Source organism: Rattus norvegicus, chromosome 7, assembly GCF_021556685.1.
Source record: "Rattus norvegicus strain SHRSP/BbbUtx chromosome 7, alternate assembly SHRSP_T2T, whole genome shotgun sequence".
Taxonomy (NCBI): Eukaryota; Metazoa; Chordata; class Mammalia; order Rodentia; family Muridae; genus Rattus; species Rattus norvegicus.
The window spans coordinates 67,107,301-67,127,416 of record NC_141540.1 but is presented as its reverse complement, the minus strand read 5'-3'; the positions used below and the strand labels follow the sequence as shown (position 1 = coordinate 67,127,416).

At 45.1% G+C, this 20,116-nt stretch overlaps 2 protein-coding genes across 4 annotated transcripts in view; one reads left to right on the top strand and one right to left on the bottom strand.

The window, feature by feature from the left end:
• The window catches only part of Srgap1 (SLIT-ROBO Rho GTPase activating protein 1), a 271,658-nt gene that overhangs the window by 176,315 nt on the left and 75,227 nt on the right, over positions 1 to 20,116 (top strand). For both annotated transcript variants that reach the window (XM_087557299.1, NM_001191784.2), the window contains 2 exon segments: positions 16,604 to 16,786; positions 17,264 to 17,392. In XM_087557299.1, the coding sequence (XP_087413425.1) occupies positions 16,604 to 16,786; positions 17,264 to 17,392 (312 nt within the window).
• Positions 14,132 to 20,116, bottom strand: part of LOC148004714 (uncharacterized) — a 55,026-nt gene continuing 49,041 nt past the window's right edge. The window contains exons 1-2 of one of the 2 annotated variants that reach the window (XR_015625406.1): positions 15,281 to 15,472; positions 14,132 to 14,694 (exon numbers count right to left, since the gene is read on the bottom strand). Coding sequence is in view for 1 of the 2 variants with exons in the window: in XM_087559747.1 (XP_087415873.1) it covers positions 14,524 to 14,694 (171 nt within the window). In the remaining variant the exon portion in view is untranslated. Of the gene's footprint in view, positions 14,695 to 15,280; positions 15,473 to 20,116 lie in introns of those variants that run through there. The other variant, XM_087559747.1, reaches the window with a different exon arrangement.

Genomic DNA, 20,116 nt, shown 5'->3' with positions numbered 1-20,116 from the left:
TGTATTTGGTGATCCATTTTAACCTATCTAAATTCGCATGGTCTCTACCTCATGTGATAGTCTGCATTTAATATGCCCATAGGCTGGTTGGACGTTTGTACTATATCAGTGTCTAGAAATCAACTTAATCTCCTCCTTTTGGAAGTAGAGTCCCGGAGCTAATTCATGGCCATGTTGGAAGTGAAGCTCAGGGCTTGAATTCAGACCAGCCATGGGCCTCTGTGAGTTGTGGGCCTGCGTCAGAGCAGGAGCCTCTGTTCCAGGCCAGAGTCTGTCCAGGCAGCAGTTACTCACCTCCCTCCTGGCGCTGATCTCAGCCATTTACATAATTAGCTCTTTCTACTCTTCTGGCCAGAAGCTGAGCCAAGGAGACAGAAGAACCTTGCCTGCTTTTAGCCCACATCCTGTACCTTTTTATTAGGGACTTCTTTTTACCACCAAGCAGACCTCACAGTTGACCGACATATCCACGATTTCTTCATTTGTGGAGCCAACCAATCAAAGGTCAAAAATGGTCCCCACACCAGCATCCCTTCTAGACAGTTATGGATCTTGTGTCATTACCACAGTTCTCTGGGTGACATAGTCTAGCCCCTGTGTACCCAACATGTGCATTGCACTGGGTGTGGTAAATCATCTAGAAATGTAAAGTTGACAGGAGGGTGCACAAAGACTCTGTACAGATATGTGTCCTTTAATGTAGAGGACTTGAACATCCACACCCAGATTTCGGTACCTCTGAGGCCTTGTGGAACCTGTCCCCTGGGGATGCTGGAGAACTACCATGACGCACTATAGGATGGGCAGCGGCAGCAGACCTTAGCATTGACAAGAAAAGTCTGCAGAGATGAGTCTAAACAAGTCCTGAGGACAGCTGTGTTTTATAAAAATTAGAGACAGAATATGTTTGGTGGATGTGAGTCGGGTGTGGGGGAAAGGGTGCCTCTGTGGTCCATGCTGAGATATCCCTTCCTGCTGAGAGACCAGCCACACTAGGGTATAGTATAGAATAGAGTTTATTCAGGGCATGGGGAGGGGAGTTGAGAGGGTAGTAGAAACAGAGAGACAGGGGTGGGGGAGGGAAGGGGAGGGGAGGGGAGAAAAGGGGAGAGGAAGAAAGGGAAGGAGAGGAGAGGGGAGGGGAGGGGAGGAGAGAAAAGAGGAGAAGTAGAGGCCAGCCAGGAGCATATGGAAAGAGAGGAGGGAGGGGAAGGGAGTGGGAGGGAGAGGAAGCAAGAGGGAGAAGACAGGGAGAGCAAGAAGGTAAGAGAATAAGGGAGAGGGGGCAAGCAGCCCCTTTTAGTGAGTCAGGCACACCTGGCTGTTGCCAGGCAACTGTGGGGGTGGAGCTTAGACAGAATACTAACAGATGGCTCCTAGGTAAAATGTGGCCCCACAATCAAGAAAACCAGAGTTCAGGTCCCCCGCCCTGACATAAAGCATCAAGCATAGAGTGGCCTCTGCCTATAATTCCAACTCTGGGAGGTGAAGACAGAATGCCTGGGGTTTGCTGGCCCACCATTCCAGTAAATCATCCTGCTGCAGGTTCAACGAAGGCAGACAGACAGACACAGAGAAAGAGAGAGAAAGACACAGAGAGAGGTTAGTTACAGAGAGATTGGGAGGACATTTGGCATAGGCCTTTCTGCCCTCCACACATATGCATAGTCACACAAGCACACAATTATATAGAATTTAAAAGAAAAAAAAAAAGGTTAGATTCCAATCAGAAGCAGGCTGAAAATTCAAGGCTTTCTCGCTCAGATTCACAAAGGGCCTTTGCTCTCTCCCTCTCTTTCATCTTCATAACTGAGTGAGAAGCATTCAGTTTGAGACTTAAGAGGATAGGTGTCAAATTTCAGACTATTGTTCATTAAAAGAAAAGGATTCCCGTGCAGGGTTCCCATTCCCCTTAGAGTGGTGGTGCTAAGTGGGGGGCGAATGAGAGGCTTTTATGACTTTAAGAACTCAAGGGTTTTGTGTTCTCGGTTTTAGCATTGCGTGTATAAACTGAAAGCACTTGTGTGCCTAGCACACGCTAGTCACGAGAGCCATTTCCCTGGAGAGAGCTGTTTATAGTAGCAGGTGACTCTGATCCTCTTCTGTATTTAATGGCCTTTTATCGTGTATTTGCTTCTCCCTTCAACATCCCCAGATGCTCAAACTGTATTGTTTGCCACCCAAGGCTGCTGCCACCACTATTCAGGGTGGCCCTGGTTGGTGTGGATTCTGTCTACAAACAATAGATTAAACTTGTATTCTGGTGCCTCTGAGCTTCCTGTGAAAGCTCTTTTCAATACCAGAACTTTCTGAATGGCCCTCTCTATTGCTGACCTACTCCACTGACTTATAAGGCAAGGATTAAGTCTCTTTGTAAGTCAGTTTCTTTGATCCACAAAACAAACAAAAGAAAAGAGCTCTCTTTCCTCCCCACCCTCTCCCAGGCATGTAGGAATACACAAGTGGGCATTGCCTGGGCTCTGCTCTTGTGGGTTTCTGGACAGTGACTGTGACTGAGTCTTTCTGAGCTGCTGTAGCAAAACTGTGGCAAATCAGAAACAACAGAAATTTATTTCTCGCAGCTTGGACACTGAGGGCAATACAAGATCAATGACATGCACGGGTTTCACTGTCTGGTTAGGGCCTCCTGGCCTTTCTTTCTGGCTCATAGGACCCTGCTATTTTCCCATGTGGTGGGCAGGGTCAGCCTAAAATCTCATTTGTAGGCAACAGTCCCATTTATGACAACCCCGCCCCCATGACTTAATCACTCTATGTTCCCCCCTAATCCTATGACCTTGGGGGGTTAAAATTCTAAAATACAAGTTTGGAGTCAGGGGGTTGGGGATTTAGCTCAGTGGTAGAGCCCTTGCCTAGCAAGCACAAGGCCCTGGGTTCGGTCCTCAGCTCGGAAAAAAAAAGAAAGAAAGAAAGAAAGAAAGTTTGGAGTCAGGCCACAGTAGATATGAAAGAACAGCATAATATTTTATTAATTGCAGTAGCATTTATTAAACATCCACCCTGCTAGTTACAATTTCACAAGCGCTGGCCTCCATTCGTTCTCTTGCCACGATAACCTTCTATCTGATTTCTCTTATTCCCGGTTTAGAGATGCCAAAACCAGGAAGCAAGACTAAGCTTTAAACTCAATAGCCTGATTCCTGAGCTTATTATCAAAGTTACTTATTATCAAATAGAATGGACTGTCACTAAGACAGTGTGCTTGTTTTTATAGAGGGTGTCTTTGCCATAAGCACGCACAAAGGAACTGTGGTTTGTAACACTGCAGGGTTTAAAGAAAGCAACTGTTTGACATTTGCCAAAATCTCCACTCGCCCCAAGTGGAGAGTCCTCGGAGTTTCAGCTCGAAGGGTTTCAGGGTTGTCTTTGTTGCATCAAAGTCACACACAGACTGCTTGGGAGGGGCCTCTCAGCCCACGTCAGAGTCCTGGGAGCAATGGATAACTGACACACAGTCCTGATGGTGGGATATTGGTGCAAGTGGTACTCCGTCCAAGGCTGCATAGCTGCCTCCCCTCTGGAGGCTCCCTGCAGAAGCCAACACCTTCAGCTACTGATAAAGGATGGGTAGAAAAGATTCCACAAAGAAGGGCAATGTTTTAGTTAGGGTTTTACTGCTGTGAACAGACACCATGACCAAGGCAACTCTTACAAAGGACAACATTTCAATGGGGGCTGGCTTACAGGTTCAGAGGTTCAGTTCATTATCATCAAGGTGGGAACACGGCAGCATCCAGGCAGGTGTGGTGCAGGAGGAGCTGAGAGTTCTACATCTTCATCTGAAGGCAGCTAGGAGAAGATTGGCTTTCAGGCAGCTAGGAAGAGGGTCTTAAAGCTCCTACCCACAGTGACACACGTCCTCCAACAAGACCACACTTCCTAATAGTGCCACTCACGGGGCCAAGCATATTCAAACCATCACAGGCTCTATGATTGAAAGCGCACTGCCACTGGCAGGAAACAACACACCCGTGGGATTGCAAGAAGAGTGCCCATTCTGTGGTCTGAAAATAAGTGTTGAATAAGCTAGCCCTTTCACAAATGTCTACCCTGGGGGTTGGGGATTTAGCTCAGTGGTAGAGCGCTTGCCTAGGAAGCGCAAGGCCCTGGGTTCAGTCCCCAGCTCCGAAAAAAAGAACCAAAAAAAAAAAAAAAAATGTCTACCCTGCCTCTTTACCTGTCTACACTGAAATACTTAGGAAGAAGGAAAGGAAAACAATTTTGGAGAAAGAGTTTATTAAGTAAAATGACATTTCATATGAGAAGTCCCTGAAAATTCTAAAGTGAGTACATATTTCAGTATTCATTATTGTATAGTGCTTATGGAAAATTACCTTATGTGTTGAAACACTAGCAGAAACAATAAAATATCCCAAGTTGTCACATACATGCTACATAACAATGAACTAATATGTTAGTAAGGTTGAATAGGACAAGGCTTCTGTGGGGCACAAAGAAGGGGCCTTGAGAAACTTTGACTGGGTACACATGCTCATCAGGCATCCCTTAGAGGTGAACAGGACCAACAACCCTTGCCCGTGACTCAAAGCCTTAAATTAGAAACCATTTCTGATAGCTGTTGAGAACAGCACAAACTCAGATCAGGATTAATAAGTTCGTTCTTTTTCTTGTTACAAATAGAAACATTTTCTTTCTAATGAGGCATAAAATAATTTATCCTTTTAAAGCTAAATTACCCATCTTTCACTAAAAGGTTTCATTAAAGTAGCAAAGTCTTAGAAACTAATTGTAATTAATATTAACACTTTAAAAATTATTATTCAGTTTAGCAGTTTCGACATGACTAATGCCCCAGTTGAATGTAACGGTAAAAAAAACAGAAGCCTATCACGTCTCTGTATGTCAGCCCTACACTGCCAAAGAATACTGGGCTTTGCTCCCTAATGAGCCTTTGATGATTGATCAATAATCAGTTTGAGAGCTAATTAAAGTCACTAGAATGATAGATTTCCCCGAGTATGGTTCATCAATACAGCCGTGAGCCTGCAGGGCGGTGGGGGGTTGGGGTGGGGGCTCATTGTTCTTTTCTGGATGTGTTCTGTGAGACAAAGTAAGTGTGTTACAGAATCAAACCCCACAGAGGATTCTAAAGCAATCCCACAGCCCCGGCCGGCGGTGGTCGGCCTGCTGGCTCCATCAGCAGAGGCAGAAGCAGATAATTAGTATATTTTGTTGTATGTAATGTTTTCTGTGGGACTAAAATTTATCATGAAAAACAATACTCCCTTAGCTATTTATTGTCCTGGTGTGACTGAGAAATGTCCCCTATGGTGTCAGATTTGCCTCAGTTGCTGGCTCTATCCTGGGAGGTTTAGGAGGTTCAGCCTGTTGGAGGACGCACGTCCCTGGAGATGGGCTTTGAGAGTTCAAAGACCACACAGCACTTCAGTCCACTCTCTCTGCTTCATCCTTGTGAATGACCTGATCATCCTTGTGGGTTCTACTCCCGCTCCATGCCTGCTGCTTGCTGCCATACTTCTCTTCATATCGAACTCTGTTCCTCTGAAACCATAACCCAAATAAACTCTGCCTTCTGTAAGATCCCCTGGACACACTGTGTTACCACGGCAACGGAAAGGTAGCTGACATACGTGTGCTCCTTCATAAGATATTAGTTGTTACTGCCTGAAACCTTGAACGCAAAATCGGCAGCATATCAGAGTCAGAAAGACCTAAGGGGTTGTGTGGGCCAGCCATGTCTTTTGTAGTGGAAAAAGCTATGAGCCCACACAGTTCCACAAGGCTTTGCCCCAGAGATATTCCCATCCCGGGATGCCTGAGACACATGGAGCTGCCTCAGGAATGCTGTTTGCTGGGCATGGGGAAGAAGGCATCTAATCTCCAGCAGAGGGGTGGGGGTGGCGAATACAATCATAGCCATGACTTTCATTCTTAGTGATCCCCATCTTCCAGTGGTTTCCCGTACAATCCTTCGACTTTCGGATGCCGTGGGAGTAGTTGCTGGAGTTAGAGATAAGGGGGAGAGTGATGAACCGTACTCAACTTCGGCCACTCAATACGGGGGGAACAGTGTTCTAGTTAGCTTGTCAAGTTAACATGGCCTAGAGTTATCCAAGAGGAAAGCCTTGACTAAGGAACCTGCTGGATCACATTGGCCTGTGGGCCTCTGTGGGGATTGCCCTGGTTGTCCACTGGTGCAGGAGGGCCCAGTGTACTGTGGGTAGTGGCGTCCCTAGGCAGGCGGTCCTGGGGTGTATACTGAGAGCTAAGTAAGCCTCAGCCCCTGGTCAAGCCCAAGAGTGAAGAAGAAGGCAGTGTTCTTCCCCACAGTGTCTGCATCAGGTTCTTCCTGCTATTCCTGCCTCGACTACCTAGTGTGGTGGACCATGGACTGGAAGCGTAAGATTAACAAAGCCTTTCTCTCCCTAAATTGGATTTCTGGTCTGACTGTTTTATCACGACAGAAAGGAAGCTAGAGCAAGCAGCAGCCAGTTCCCTGAGGTGTATCTTCAACGTCTGTCTCTTTATATTTTACTTTTGTTTCCTCGTCCTGCCATGCCTTCAAAACATCCACCTGTCTGTCCGTCAACCCTAGGTTATTAAATCAGCTCTGTGTGAGATGATCTCGCCTGAGGATAGACTAACATGCTAGCCACATTCAAGGTGGCCTGATGTAAGTTATGATACTAATGGGTCAGGTTTATTAAATGCATTTGGATTTGGGATATTTTATTGGCAATGAGCTTCTTGGGATGGGGCCACACTTGGGTTGAGGAAATGCTAAACTCCCCCTTAACACCACCCCCTCTAGTTCCTCTACGCCTTACCTTATTCTCCTTACAGCGGTTCTCGACCTTCCAATTGCTACGACCCTTTGATACCTTCATGTTGTGGTGACCCCCAACCATAAAATTATTTTCTTTGCTACTTTATAGCTGCAGTTCTGCTACTGTTATGAATCATAATGTAAATCTCTGACGCGCAGGACATCTCCTGACATGTGACCCCTGGGAAAGGGTCATTTGACCCCCAAAGGGGTCATGACCGAGAGATGGAGATCTTTGTCAGAAGTTCTATCACAGTCGCTTCTGACAGTGCTTTTTGCACCCAGAAGTGACTGCGATCAGCTCCGTTCAGTGTTTACGCCTCTATTTTGCATCTTATCTTTCTTTAGCAAGGCTCTGAGATCCTTGGATTTGACTAGCTCCTTAACTTTGGTCCTGTGGGGAGACTTCCTGTTGTCCTCCCAGGTGAGGCCCCAGCATGAGACACGAAGGCTGAAATTAGGACAGTTTTGTTAGTATCACCAGCACCAACCCCAAACTACTGTTCCATAGACTGGTTCTCTCCATTAAAAATGCTCGTTGGGCGATCACTCCTAAAATGAAGTCCTTAACGCTACGCTGAACCGAATGTAATTATTGTCGTGATTTTTATAAGCCTCATAACTTCTTTGGCATGCGGGCTCTCTGCTTTCCCTGTATTTTGCCTATTTTCTGTAATCTAGCCCTGTGCTTAGGGAGATGGGCTATCCCTAGCCAGCAGGGTTCGGAGTCCCAGACAATCGATGTCTCTTGTTCAAGGCATTTGTGTGAATTCTAAGTATAGTCTGATGATAAAGTCAGACTGTGCTGCTGAGTCCACGTCAACGGAGTCATGGTGCACGGTACACGTCCTTTGATAGACTCACCTCGAAGACGATCTCTGCAAAATCCTTCCCCAGTGGTGGAGACGTCATTGCACAGTACCTAACGGGGTCATGTTATAGAACTTCCTTCAGATGTGTACAGCTGTCATCTACAGTGTAGCTCTCCGTGTTGTCTGTTAGTTAACGTACACCATCCCGCCCCCCTCCCCCCAGCCCTGTACAGCAAATAATATTGTAATTTTATTTAACAGTGAAGACGTTGGAAAACAGGTTAGATTATGTAGGGGCAGAAAGAGAAACTTTATTTCAACCATGCCCTCCCCGAAGCTTAATGATCTGGATCATTAAAGCAAACCTACAGAAACAAAAAATAAAAAATAAACAAAAAAAATAAACAGAAAATAAAACCAAAGCGGATAAAGTTATTAGCCTGTGGGTACACGGGAGCTACGTAGAAGGCTGAGGGTTTAAACTTCAACAGCATCTCAGGAGGGATCAGAGGGCCGTGTGCAGTTTTGGGGCAGAAGTAGATGGTTTCTGGAGATGAATGAGCCTGCAGCACAGATGACAGCCTGGGACAAAGGTCACCCGCACTCTAGTGTGACGTTCGACTTTTTCCGCGGTGTGAATTTCATCTTATTGATTGATAAAATAACCAGCAGATAGAAAGCAAGTCTGCTCCCTATCAGTGGGTCCAGCCTTTCGACAACACCAAGCCTCACCGGAAGGACTTTCCCTGCATTTATTCCTTCATACATTTGTTCTCCAGTGGACATATGAATGGCACTGTTTGCTGTGTTGTTTACTCTGAGCAACAGTCTCTTGCCTTAGATCACACAGCAAGTAACTACAGAAGCAGGATTTGAACTCAGGCATTTTATCTTAGGAGTCTGAGCTCATAAACAAGAGATTTCTCCTACAAAAGTCACTTCGAAAATGTAGTTTTGCAAATTGCTTTTTTTTTAAACCATTCAAGAGGCATAGAGGCCCAGGGAGAGGAGGTAGGTTTAGAAAAGCCCACCTCCATGACAGTCCTACTAGCCAGTTGCTTGGGACTTAGCCCTAGCAACTTGCCTCAATACCATAAGTGATAATGGGAAATGCAGTCGTGGGGGACTTGAGTGGGAGGTAGAGGTGGGGACTGACTAGCATTCATGTTGAGAACTGGTTTCTTCTAACTTTATATTCTTTATATAAACAAGACATTTCCCCCTCCCTCATCTGAGTGGGCTTCCAGAGCTAAATATGAACCAATGGAAAAGAACCCTGAGAATCCCTCATCACCTGACTGCCATTCAGCCAGCCCTGATGCCCACACTGCCCACCCCACCTGCATATACTGCAGGCCCCTGTTTGCTCTACAATGTGAGCGGGCTTGCCTGTGCCCGCCCCCGCCCCAGTGGGCCCTCTCTGGCCTCAAGCCTAGCAAAGCCCTGGATCGAGGCTGCCATTAGGTATAAGCCAGCATATGCTGACCCCAAAACCTCTCTGATGTCCACTTAGTTTTATAGTTAACTGTTAACCATATGTTGAACAGGGAGCCAATTATGGGATGTATGCTCCAGAGGGGCTGGGAGCTTTTCTTAAACATGCATGTAGGTGTTTTGTGAACATGTAGATGTCTGTGCAGTCACCTCCCAGCGCTCCCTCTGTGGCCAGTTTGTGTTTTGAAGAGGTTTCAGCCGGCCTGGGTGTTGGTGTGAAACACTCAGATGCACCTTTGCTGACATGTTTTTGTCCTGCCTCAGAAGGTGGCCTGTGCCTCTGCTCCCGAGCTGGATCATGAGCCAAAGCCACACTCTTCTGTCTGTCTCTTGCCTTAGAAATTGTAAGGGAAAGAAGGCTACCGTCACTGCCCTGCACTCGGCGTGTGCTACCATTTACTCTTCATTTCGACCATGATGAACAGGGCTCGAGAAGTTAAGGGGCCTGCCCAGTCAGGCAGCCACAGTGCTGGCCCCCAAAAGCTCTGTTCTTCACCACGGCTGGCCCTGTTTACCAAAGAACAGAAAGCTAGAGATGGAGAGAGTGGAGATGGAGGGGATGGGGATGTCAGGGAGGGGACATGGCACATGGTGGCCCAAGAGCTCTTTTAAAAGGAGCTGCAATCACCTGGTCTCTAATGAGCACAGGTATCATCTCAGTGTGGCTGAGTGGAAGCCGTACTCAGAAGGACAGCCTCAAGGACAGACAGAAGCTCCATGAGCTCCTGGGGGAGCCAGGCTTCTCGCGCTGTAGTTTCCAGGTCCTCCTCCACTTTGAAACTGAATGCTTCCTGGGAAGTAAGAGTGATGGCTTTCATAGCTGTGGTCCACCCTGGTGATGTTGATTGAATGATGACTTGAGAAGCTCAGTTATAATTGGAGTGGTGTGTGTGTGTGTGTGTGTGTGTGTGTGTGTGTGTGTGTGTGTGTGTGAGAGAGAGAGAGAGAGAGAGTGTGTGTGTGTGTGTGTGATGGTATGTATTGTGAATGCATGTGTGTCACTGTGTGTGTGACAGTGTGTGTGACTGTATATGTCTGAGGGTGTGTATGATGGTATGTGCATATGTGTCAGTGTGTGTGTTAGAGTGTATGTGAAAGTACATATGTGTGTGACTATATGTGTGTGTGTGTGAATGTGCATATGTGTCAGTATGTATGTGTTAAGACTGTGAGAGTGTATATGTGTCTAAGTGTGTGTGAGCATGTGTATGTAAATATATGGTGAGTGTGTAAGTGTGTGGTGATTATGAGTATGCGCAAATGTATGTTTATGTGTGTTAAGTGTATGTGAGTGTGAATGGTGTAAGTGTATGTGAGTGTGTGTGTTTGTGTGTGCATTAAAAAATAAACCTCTACCCTAAGTCGTTGACACAAAAGGCCACAACCTGTTGCTCAGCAGTGGACTGTGAAGTTAGGAAACACTATCATGAACGTATTCAGCGTCATCTTCTTCCCCTGCCAAGCCACTGCACATTCTATTCCTAGGAATCAAAAGTGCCCTTACTAACTCTTTGTGGTGGCGTGAATAGAAGTGTCTCCCATAGACTAAACACGTGTTTACAGGGTGGTGGCTTTATTTGGAGAGGTTACAGGGAGGTCTGCCTTGCCAGGGATGCCTCTAGTGGGCAGCTTTAAGATTCGAAGCTACTTTCATATTCACTTATAGTTCACTGTGCTCGCTCTCTGTTCCTCTCCCCCCCCCACTCCCCTCTCCTTCCCCCCTTCCCTTCCCTGCCCCTCTCCCTCTCTCTCCCCCTCCCCCTACCTCACTCCCCCTCCCCCTCTCCCCCTCCCTCTCCCTCTCTCTCTCTCTCCCTCACTCTCCCCCTCCCTCTCTCCCTCCCCTTCTCCCTTCCCTCTCTCCCTCTCTCTCTGATTTGTGCTTGAGATTAAGATGTGATCCCCGAGACCTCTGCTCCTGCCTCCATATCTCCCGCTCTCATAGACTTATCTCTCCAGAACCCTAAGCAAAATTAAACTCTTTGTCCCATCATTCTCTTTTGCTCGTGGTGTTTACCACAGCAACAGAAGGGTAACTGATACACCGCCTTTCACAGACGGTTTTGAAACATTTGTCTTAACCCTAGTCTAATCTCAGGTGTTTAATAGTACGCTAATCTGGATGCCGAGGATGAAAAAAGATGTGGGCACATAGTAGGCATTCAGTGAGATCTCTCAAGGTCATGAGCAAGGAAAGGGGCTCCTGCCCTTCACTGTCTCTCATCCAACATCTCCATTCTCTACACTGATTCTGAAGTAGAACTAAGGATCTGAAGGCACACGGGATTCTCTTGCTGGCGTCCTATCTGATTTTACAAGAAAAACCCTGATACTGATGGCACATGGAACCCTGCAGCCCATGGCAGGCAGTCTGTGCCGTCAACAAGTGTGTCTGGATAGTTGGAAGAAAAAGATTTCTCTGCCCACAGGACAGGAAATGGGATTTAAGATCACCTTAGAGGATGGGCCACAATTTTAGCAGGAGGGAAAATAAAGTCACCTGAGATAGTGACTAGAAGACTTAGCCAAGTGCTTAGGGCAATGTCTAGCCGGTGGTGGGCTAGACACACATACGTGTAAGTGCACCTCACTGAATTGATAGTGATATGCTGTAAATATGATATAAACATATATGATGTGCTTGGTGAAGTTTAATACTTGTTGGCATACAATTTGGAATCTGCAATAACTTTGTGAGGTGGGTGGGGAATTAAGTGGTCTTCACCCTTAGTAATCAGTGGTCCATCCTTCCAATCCGTGTCCTTTTAACTTCTGAGCCACAAGTCAAAAAAAGTAGAAACTCTAGCTTAAACCCACTGATCTTCTCCAACGTGCATGTAGTTTTCAGTTGTGTAATAATTCCTCGTATAGAATATTAAAATATAGCTCAGGTATTTTAATTATTATTGTTATGGCTTAAAATATGAGAGTAGTGTCGGTTAAATGTCATGGGCCTTTCAACACGAAAACAGTCAACAGCACGTGCGCAAAGGGTATGAGGTAAAACTCCCCAGTCTCAGGAAAATATCCATAACGAGGGCCTTGGGAGATGGCCCAGCGGCTAAGGCCTGAGTAAAAGCCCCCAGATCCCACATAAAAGCTCAGGTGTGGTCACGCATGTGCCTATAACCCCTACTGCAGGGAGCACGGGTCTTCTTCTGCCTTCCAATAAAGTTCCAACTTTTCTGAGAGCCCCTGTCTCAAGGAAATAGGAGGAAGAAGGTACTAGAACAGGATACTAGATGTACTCCTCTGGTCTTCACACATGTACCTGCACATACCAGGCCATACACATGTGCATACACACGTACACACACACAGCAGAACACACCTATATACAAATATATAGAAAAAAAAATCAACTCTTGTTGAGAATAGCTTTCTACAAGACTATACTTTTCCTGCCATTCTGAGATGATAATTTGAGGATTCTGGTTGGAGAATTATGCATGAACTGTTAGTAGGAAAGAATCAAAATAGGAAAATGTGCTCTGAGACTACATTGAAATGGATATATGCCCATGGGGCCATTTGGTATGCAAAGGATATGTTTGCATTAGCTGAAGGAGAAGTTGATTTTTTTTCCCCTTCGAAGTACAGGTTTCAACTGCACCTCAAAAATATAAAGGCCCCTTTTCCTCTCTGAGAAACAGGAGAGTGAGTGTATCTGCTGTTTTAACTACAAACACATTTCACTTCTCTCAACTTACATTTCGAATCCTGCGATTTCTACTTGTGCTCATTATCTGCAATTACAATTCTCAAAGGCTTTGAGAACTTTCTCTCCCCATCTTTTTTTTTTGTTGTTGTTGTTGTTGTTGTTTATTTTTTTAATTTGTCCATCCTAACAATTAACATTTAAGAGAAGGGCTGGAGAGATGGCTCAGTGGTTAAGAGCACTGTCTGCTCTTCCAGAGGTCCTGAGTTCAGTTCTCAGCAACCACATGGTGGCTCACAACCATCTGTAATGGAATCCCATGCCCTCTTCTGGTGTGTCTGAACAGCGACAGTGTACTTACATACATAAAATAAATAATTCTTTAAAAAAAAAAAAGCACCTAAGAGAAGAGCAGAAATCCTGAGTCGAACTGGAAAACTGAACAAAGAAAATTGTTCATTGGACTAGGTAAAGTAACCCCGAGCTATCATACTCAGCCCCCCATTGTCGTATGTCATGGTCTAATGACGCCTGTCCCCAGTGTATCTATGTTATAACAGTTCAGACTCAAATGTGCTCCTTTTAACACGCATCATCCTGACCGATGGCTCAGTCTACTTTCTTGTACACTAGGCTTAGTTTGTGCACGTTGCTTGCTTCTCCTCTCCCTTGGTAGACAAATAACACAAGACTTAGGAGGGCAGGTCTTTTTCTTAGTGGTGGATTAAAAAGAAACTCTGGTGCCCAGTGCTCTCTGGACTACGTCTTCCCCCAGCTGAGTGGATGTCGTTCTTTCTAACTTCATATTAGCGAGGAAGGAAAGGACTGAGCGACCCTGAGTGGAGCTTGTGTGCATGTGTGGGGTGCCGGTACCTGTCATTTTAAGATGTAGGCTGGCACCAGGGCCTAAATGGCATGTGGGTTTGCCCCAGGCAGGGAATATAAACAGAGCCAGGCCGTGAAATGCAAGGTGTGTAGTAGATCATTGACTCCGCTGTTTGGCCAGCTGCAGGGTAACTCCCTTCACATTCTCCAGCTGCCCGGCTGCTTCCTGATACTATTTTCTTTGCTGGTAAACTAGAGTGGCCAGCCAGACCCCCTCCAGGTCCAGTAATTATTAAAAACAGGCAACTTTCCAATAGCACATGGCACTACTCCGTAGCTAAGCCTTCCTCGGGTTTACTGTTACTTGCTTTGCACAGTTCTGCAAAGGAAGACTCCCCACCAGCCCCAGGATGCACTCCTCCACTCATCCCGAGAGAGCCAGCAGTGGGACCACAGGGACATGTTCGCTTCCTGCCATTCCCGCTAACCCAGAGAACAGCAATTTTGCATGGCTCAAGTTAAATGAATTCGTTTATTCTAATCCAGGTTGCAGTCTATTTAAAAACCCGTCTCTCCAGATGAGGAAAGGGGAAGCTCACTGCTTTCAAACATTACTTTTGCCTCAACTTCTTAACACCTTAATGACAAAACCGAATCCGGATAACTTCGTTATTTACGAGTGAAATAAAATCTGCCTTCCGCAACTGCAGACTCATCCCAGCCTGCTTCGGAGCGCCACACCTGTGTGCGTGCGTTGTTTCTCTTAGCAAATATAATTGTGCAGAAGGACAAGGTGTCTGAGTCTTCCAGACGCCTAACCCTACATATAGCAGCATGTTGAAACTGTATGGAGAAACTGTTGTTTTTCAGGGGAAATTCCTTAAAACTTGACTACTACTACTCTTCTACAGGTAGGAATATTGAGATTCTAGACAGATGTTATAAGGGTAATTAATGCCAGGCCCGGAGAGCAGGATCCATAGTTGAGAGCACTTACAGCTCTTGCACAGGATCCCAGTTCGCTTCCTATAATTCTTGCTCCAGGAAGATCCGATGCCTCCAGCCTCCGTGGGCAGCTGCACAGACGGAACACATAATGAACAAAAAAAATTTTTTAATTTAAAGAGTAATGTATTCCTTTATTATCCAGGAAGATATTTATTAAATAGCTAGACTAGTTATTTACAGTACTCTGAGGTATTATAGATTGGCTTGGTTTTGTTTTTGTAATTAAATGGCTTGGTTTTGTTTTTGTAATTAAAAAGTATACACTTAGCAGTATATTTCAAAGCCACACATACATACGTGTTCTCTAACACTATGGTTTTGCCTTAGGAAAATTGTCCTAGGCAGTAGGAGACAAGTTTGTTCATGAACATTTTTGTAGCAGTAATATTACCAAAGTTTTTAATAATTGGAGTAGTATGTGAGTTTATTGTGTCTATAGAAGAGATGTTCTATGTATTATGGGATGTAGCATGTCCCATGACATAAATGTTCTGCAAGCTTTACTGACACATTAAGTGTGTGTTGTTCCCAAGAAACGGAGTAAGACAGTCTGCACACCCAGGGTTAGTATAGCCCGATCCCATCACAGCCAATCATAGTTCATTAAGTATCTACAGTCACTTGGGAACACCTTACATGCAGCCTTAAACTTACGTTTTAGAAGAACATTTGGTGACTCGGAATGGAGAGGAGACTCAGTCAGTGCAAGCGCAAATACCTAAGTTCTGACCCCAGAACCCATGCGTATTTTAAAAGGCTGGCCATGGGAGAAGGAATGCTGGGACTGCAGATCCCTAATCAATGAAGTCTTCCCAAGTCAAGGAAGTTTAGGTTTGGTAAGGGACCCTGTATCAAAAGAATAAGGGCAGGAAGCACATGAAGGAAAAACACCCACTCAATTCTGGCCTCTACATGAATACACGTACATGAACACACAACACACACATAGACACACACACACACACAGACACACACACAGACACACGCACACACACACACATAGACACACACACAGACACACACACACAGACACACACACAGACACACACACACGCACACACGCACACACACACACAGACACTCACACACACACAGACACACACACACAGACACACACACACTCACACACACACAGACACTCACACACACAGACACACACACAGACATTCACACACACAGAGACACACACACACACGCACACACACACACACACTCACACACACACACACAAGCTCACATGCCTGCACACATGGCCACACCCTTTCTAACAAATACTGCACCACAGTATATTTATTTTAAAACACATGAAAATGTACAGATTGGTTGATCCTGAATTTTATCTGGAGAAATAATACGTAGCATTTTAAAATGAAAGGTATGTGTATGTCTGATCTCAAGAAAAAGACCAGACTGTATACCGGTATTGTTCTTGTTTTCTGTCTATTTGGTTAAACCCTTTCCCGTGTCACTTACTTTTCCACATTGAATATGATGTATCACTTTGTGATCATAAAACCAATTTCTATACTAAACTTACATATGAACGCTAACATTTATGTTGGTATTTTGACAAATGGATTTTGGTCAATAAAGTTCCTTAAGGATTCCGCTAATGTGGAGTTCGGGTTAGACCGAAACATAACCCAGAATAGATGGCTTAGGCTTCCAATTCACAATGCAAAACGCTTTCTCACCTAAGAGAATTTTGCAAATGCGTTGAAAAGCACCCCGAAGCCTGTGTAAACCGCTCCTTATCAGAGACGGTCCCTACGCGCCTCTTCCTGGCAGGTGAGTCTGCGTATTTGTTTGCCGTATGTAGAAGCAGGAGGCCATAATTCATCTATTTTCCTCACAAGTCTGGCTCCCCTCCACGGCTAGAGGGTGATATTTTTAACATGCACACCTCACAATGCTCCCATTCACTCTGAAGGCTGCAGGCAGACACCTCTTTCACAAGTTGGGTCCCTCTTTTCACAGGTGATGAAAACCTACCACATGTACCACTCGGAGAGCATCAGTGCAGAAAGCAAGCTGAAAGAAGCCGAGAAACAAGAGGAGAAGCAAATGGGGAGATCTGGTGACCCCGTCTTCCACATTAGGCTAGAAGAGAGGCATCAGCGACGGAGCTCTGTAAAGAAAATTGAAAAAATGAAGGAAAAGGTAGGTCAAGAATAGGTTGCAGCGCTCTGGGGTCCTCGTCTGAGGAGACAATACACTCCCAAGAGCCCCGACACGGCAGCAATAGACACGCATGGCAAATCACTATGAGAAGACATGCGTTTCCTCCCATGGGAATTAGGGATGTCTAAGGCACATAAAATTATGTCATAACAGCTGGACATCATTTCGTGATGGATGCCAAGTATTCAGTGCAAATACCAGAGAACTGGGATATTAGCAAAGAAAGTTCAATAAAAATGGGCCCAGAGCCCAACTACACGGTTGCTATTCCCAGAACTGGAGAACCTAGGTTTGTTATTTAAATCACATTCAAAATGTACTTTCCACAAAGGACCCAAAGGGTCATTTTTATATGTGGAATAAATTGCTTTCGGTTCATGAAAATCTGTGTGCGTTTCTGTCTCATCGAGATGACTTTGCTTTCTCTCCTGATGCCCGTGCCTTCTTCATCCCCAGAGACAAGCAAAATACTCAGAAAACAAGCTGAAGTCGATCAAAGCACGCAACGAGTATCTCCTAACCCTTGAAGCAACCAACGCCTCTGTGTTCAAGTATTACATCCACGACCTTTCGGACTTAATCGATGTAAGTACCTGAAGGCTTATATACCACAGGTGTCGCTCACTCGTGAGGAAGACGCCTCCATTTGTTGGAGTCACGCGTTTTATGTAATGCTCGAGGAAAGATGAAATCATTCCAAGCTCACTACGCCTTGTCCTTTGACAGGGCCAACTGTGAGCCTCTCGTGATAAAGCACAGTCCTAAAGCTGATAAAAGCCATTGTCGGATTCTGTGAGGGGTGAAGCTGTGTTCCTGATGGACTCAGCCAGAGAGAGTATACAGTGCGGTTTTTAAATTATGCTATACCTCCTCTCTAACTGTATGCGTTGGCTCAAACTTACCAAGGCTGGGCTGCAGCTCAGCAGTAGAGCGTCCCTAGCGTGTCGGGATATCCTGAGTTTGATACCCAGCACTGCAGAAAGCCGCAACCCACATACTGTCCTTACTATCTGAAGTTCAGTATTTATTCACTTTTACTTTAATATGCATGAGTGGTTTTGCCTGTATGTATGTATATATGTATGCATGTATGTATGTCCAGCATGTGTGTGCCTGGTGCCCTCAAAGGTCAAAGCAGGGCATCAGATCCCCTAGCACTGAACATACAGACAGCTGTGAGCCACCATGTGAATGCTGGAAATGGACCTAGGTCTTCTACGGAGAGCACCAGTGTCCTTAGGTGCTGAGCCTCTTCTAGCCCTACCCTCTGAAACTCAAAGTGGAGAAGACAATTCAAAGTTGAAGAAATGACTTCATGGTGACTGCTTTATTATGGCCGTCGTAGATCCAGTGTAGCTAAGCAGAGTCCAGGCAAGCCACGTTAGTGATGGGAGATACTATACAAAAGTGGTCTTTACAGCTCTCCAGATATGTATCCAGGGTCCCAGTCCACCATTGATGCTTTCATCAAAAAACACAGACTAGCCCAGTTTTTGTGCTAGCACCACAGGAAATTACAGAGGTGGAGCTGATAAGACGCCTGTGCCTCCAGAAGCCAGCTCTACCAGGAGAGAGATGTGAAGTGGCAATTGCAGAACAAGACCACATGCGTGTTCACATGAACAGAGCAAGAGTGGTTCCAAGCATTCACTGGTCCCGTACTCACACACATGGATTTGTATTGATTGTATCAGTTTCATAATGTGTTATTATAGTTTGTAGTAGACGTAATACTCTAAATTTACAGTAGGTTAAAGCCACTTTACTTATTAAGGGTAAATTTCAGTTATTATGTCACTATTTCAGGACCACGGTTTGGGCCTTTTATTAGAATTATTTTATGTATGTGTATATGTGTCTGCATGGGTTTATATGCACCATATGTATGCAGTGCCTGAAGAAGCCAGAAGAGGAAGGGTGTGAGATGCTCTGGAACTCGAGTTACAGAGAGCTGTAAGCCACGGTGTGGACTCTAGGAATAGAACTCAGGGCCTCTGCAAGGGTAACCATCTTCCAGCCCCTGGTTTGAAACTCTTTTTTTTTAAACAAAAGATTCGTTGGTAGAGAAAAATATTACTAGTTCATTAACTCTATAATGTGATATCCCCTGTTTTAGTTAAGTCTCGAAACAACCTTCTGACATACGATTATTTCAGAGAACAGTATAAGTAACACAGGAGGCATGGACTTGTTGGAGTGGGTGTGGCCTTGTTGGAGGAAGTATGTCACGGGGGGGGGGGGGGGGTTTAAGGTTTCTCAAAGCCCATGACAGGCCCAGGCTCTCTACCTCAACCTGCAGATCAGGATGTCGCTCTCAGCAACCTCTCCAGCACGCTTTCTGCGATGATGATAATGAGCTAAGTCTCCGAAACTGTAAGCAAGCCCCCAATTAAATGCTTTCTTTTATAAGAGTCGCCTTGATCATGGTGTCTCTTCACAGCAATAGAACGGTGACCAAGACAGCTAGCCATCAAGTCCAGGGTCATTCCCCCACCCTCACCCCCCACCCACCCCAGTGCTGGGATTTCAGGTACACACTGTTCTAACTGTTCCCGTTCCTGCTCCTCCTCTTTCTGTATGGGTTCTGGAAATCCAAACTCTGGTCTTAAGCATCAAGCACTTTGCCTAATGAGCCATCTCCCCAGATTCCAAACTAAGACACTCTTAACCTCCAGATCTAATCGACTCTGCTCTAGATAACCCTTAAATGGGCCAAGTGATTTTCCACCTTTTCAAAAGCTAGACTTATAAAGATCGGCTTTAAATTTAAACAGCTTCTAAAAGACGTGACTTAAACACGAGGGTTGGAAGAAATGATAAGAAATTGTTCTGCTGTCAGAATCTGCTGAAACCAAGCACTCAAAGTGGAGAGAAAATGAATTTTCTGCTCCTTGATTCATTTTTTATTTAAACGGTGGACATTCTAAACTGGCTGCTTGTTTTGTAGGACTCCATTTTGCATCTATAGTAGTGATCCTAAAACCCATCAAGCTTGACCCTCCCTGGTGGAAATGAAACAGGTTGATTAGTATGCAAAGGTTTATATTATGTGAGCTTATGTAGCAATGTCCATTTTATTCTGAGCTATCTGATGTTAATGGTATTAATGGGGAAAATTGATATCTCTCCAGTGAGAGGAAGTCAAGGCAATGTCTTTAATGCACAGTCAAAATGACCTGAAATTCAGTAATTGCATCTCAAGCATGTAAATCACAGCATTATAAAATCAGAGAATCAAGGCTGAGGAGGCCTTCTTATAATAAAAATTCTTCAGTTCCTCCATCTCTAACATCCATATCTAACAAATTT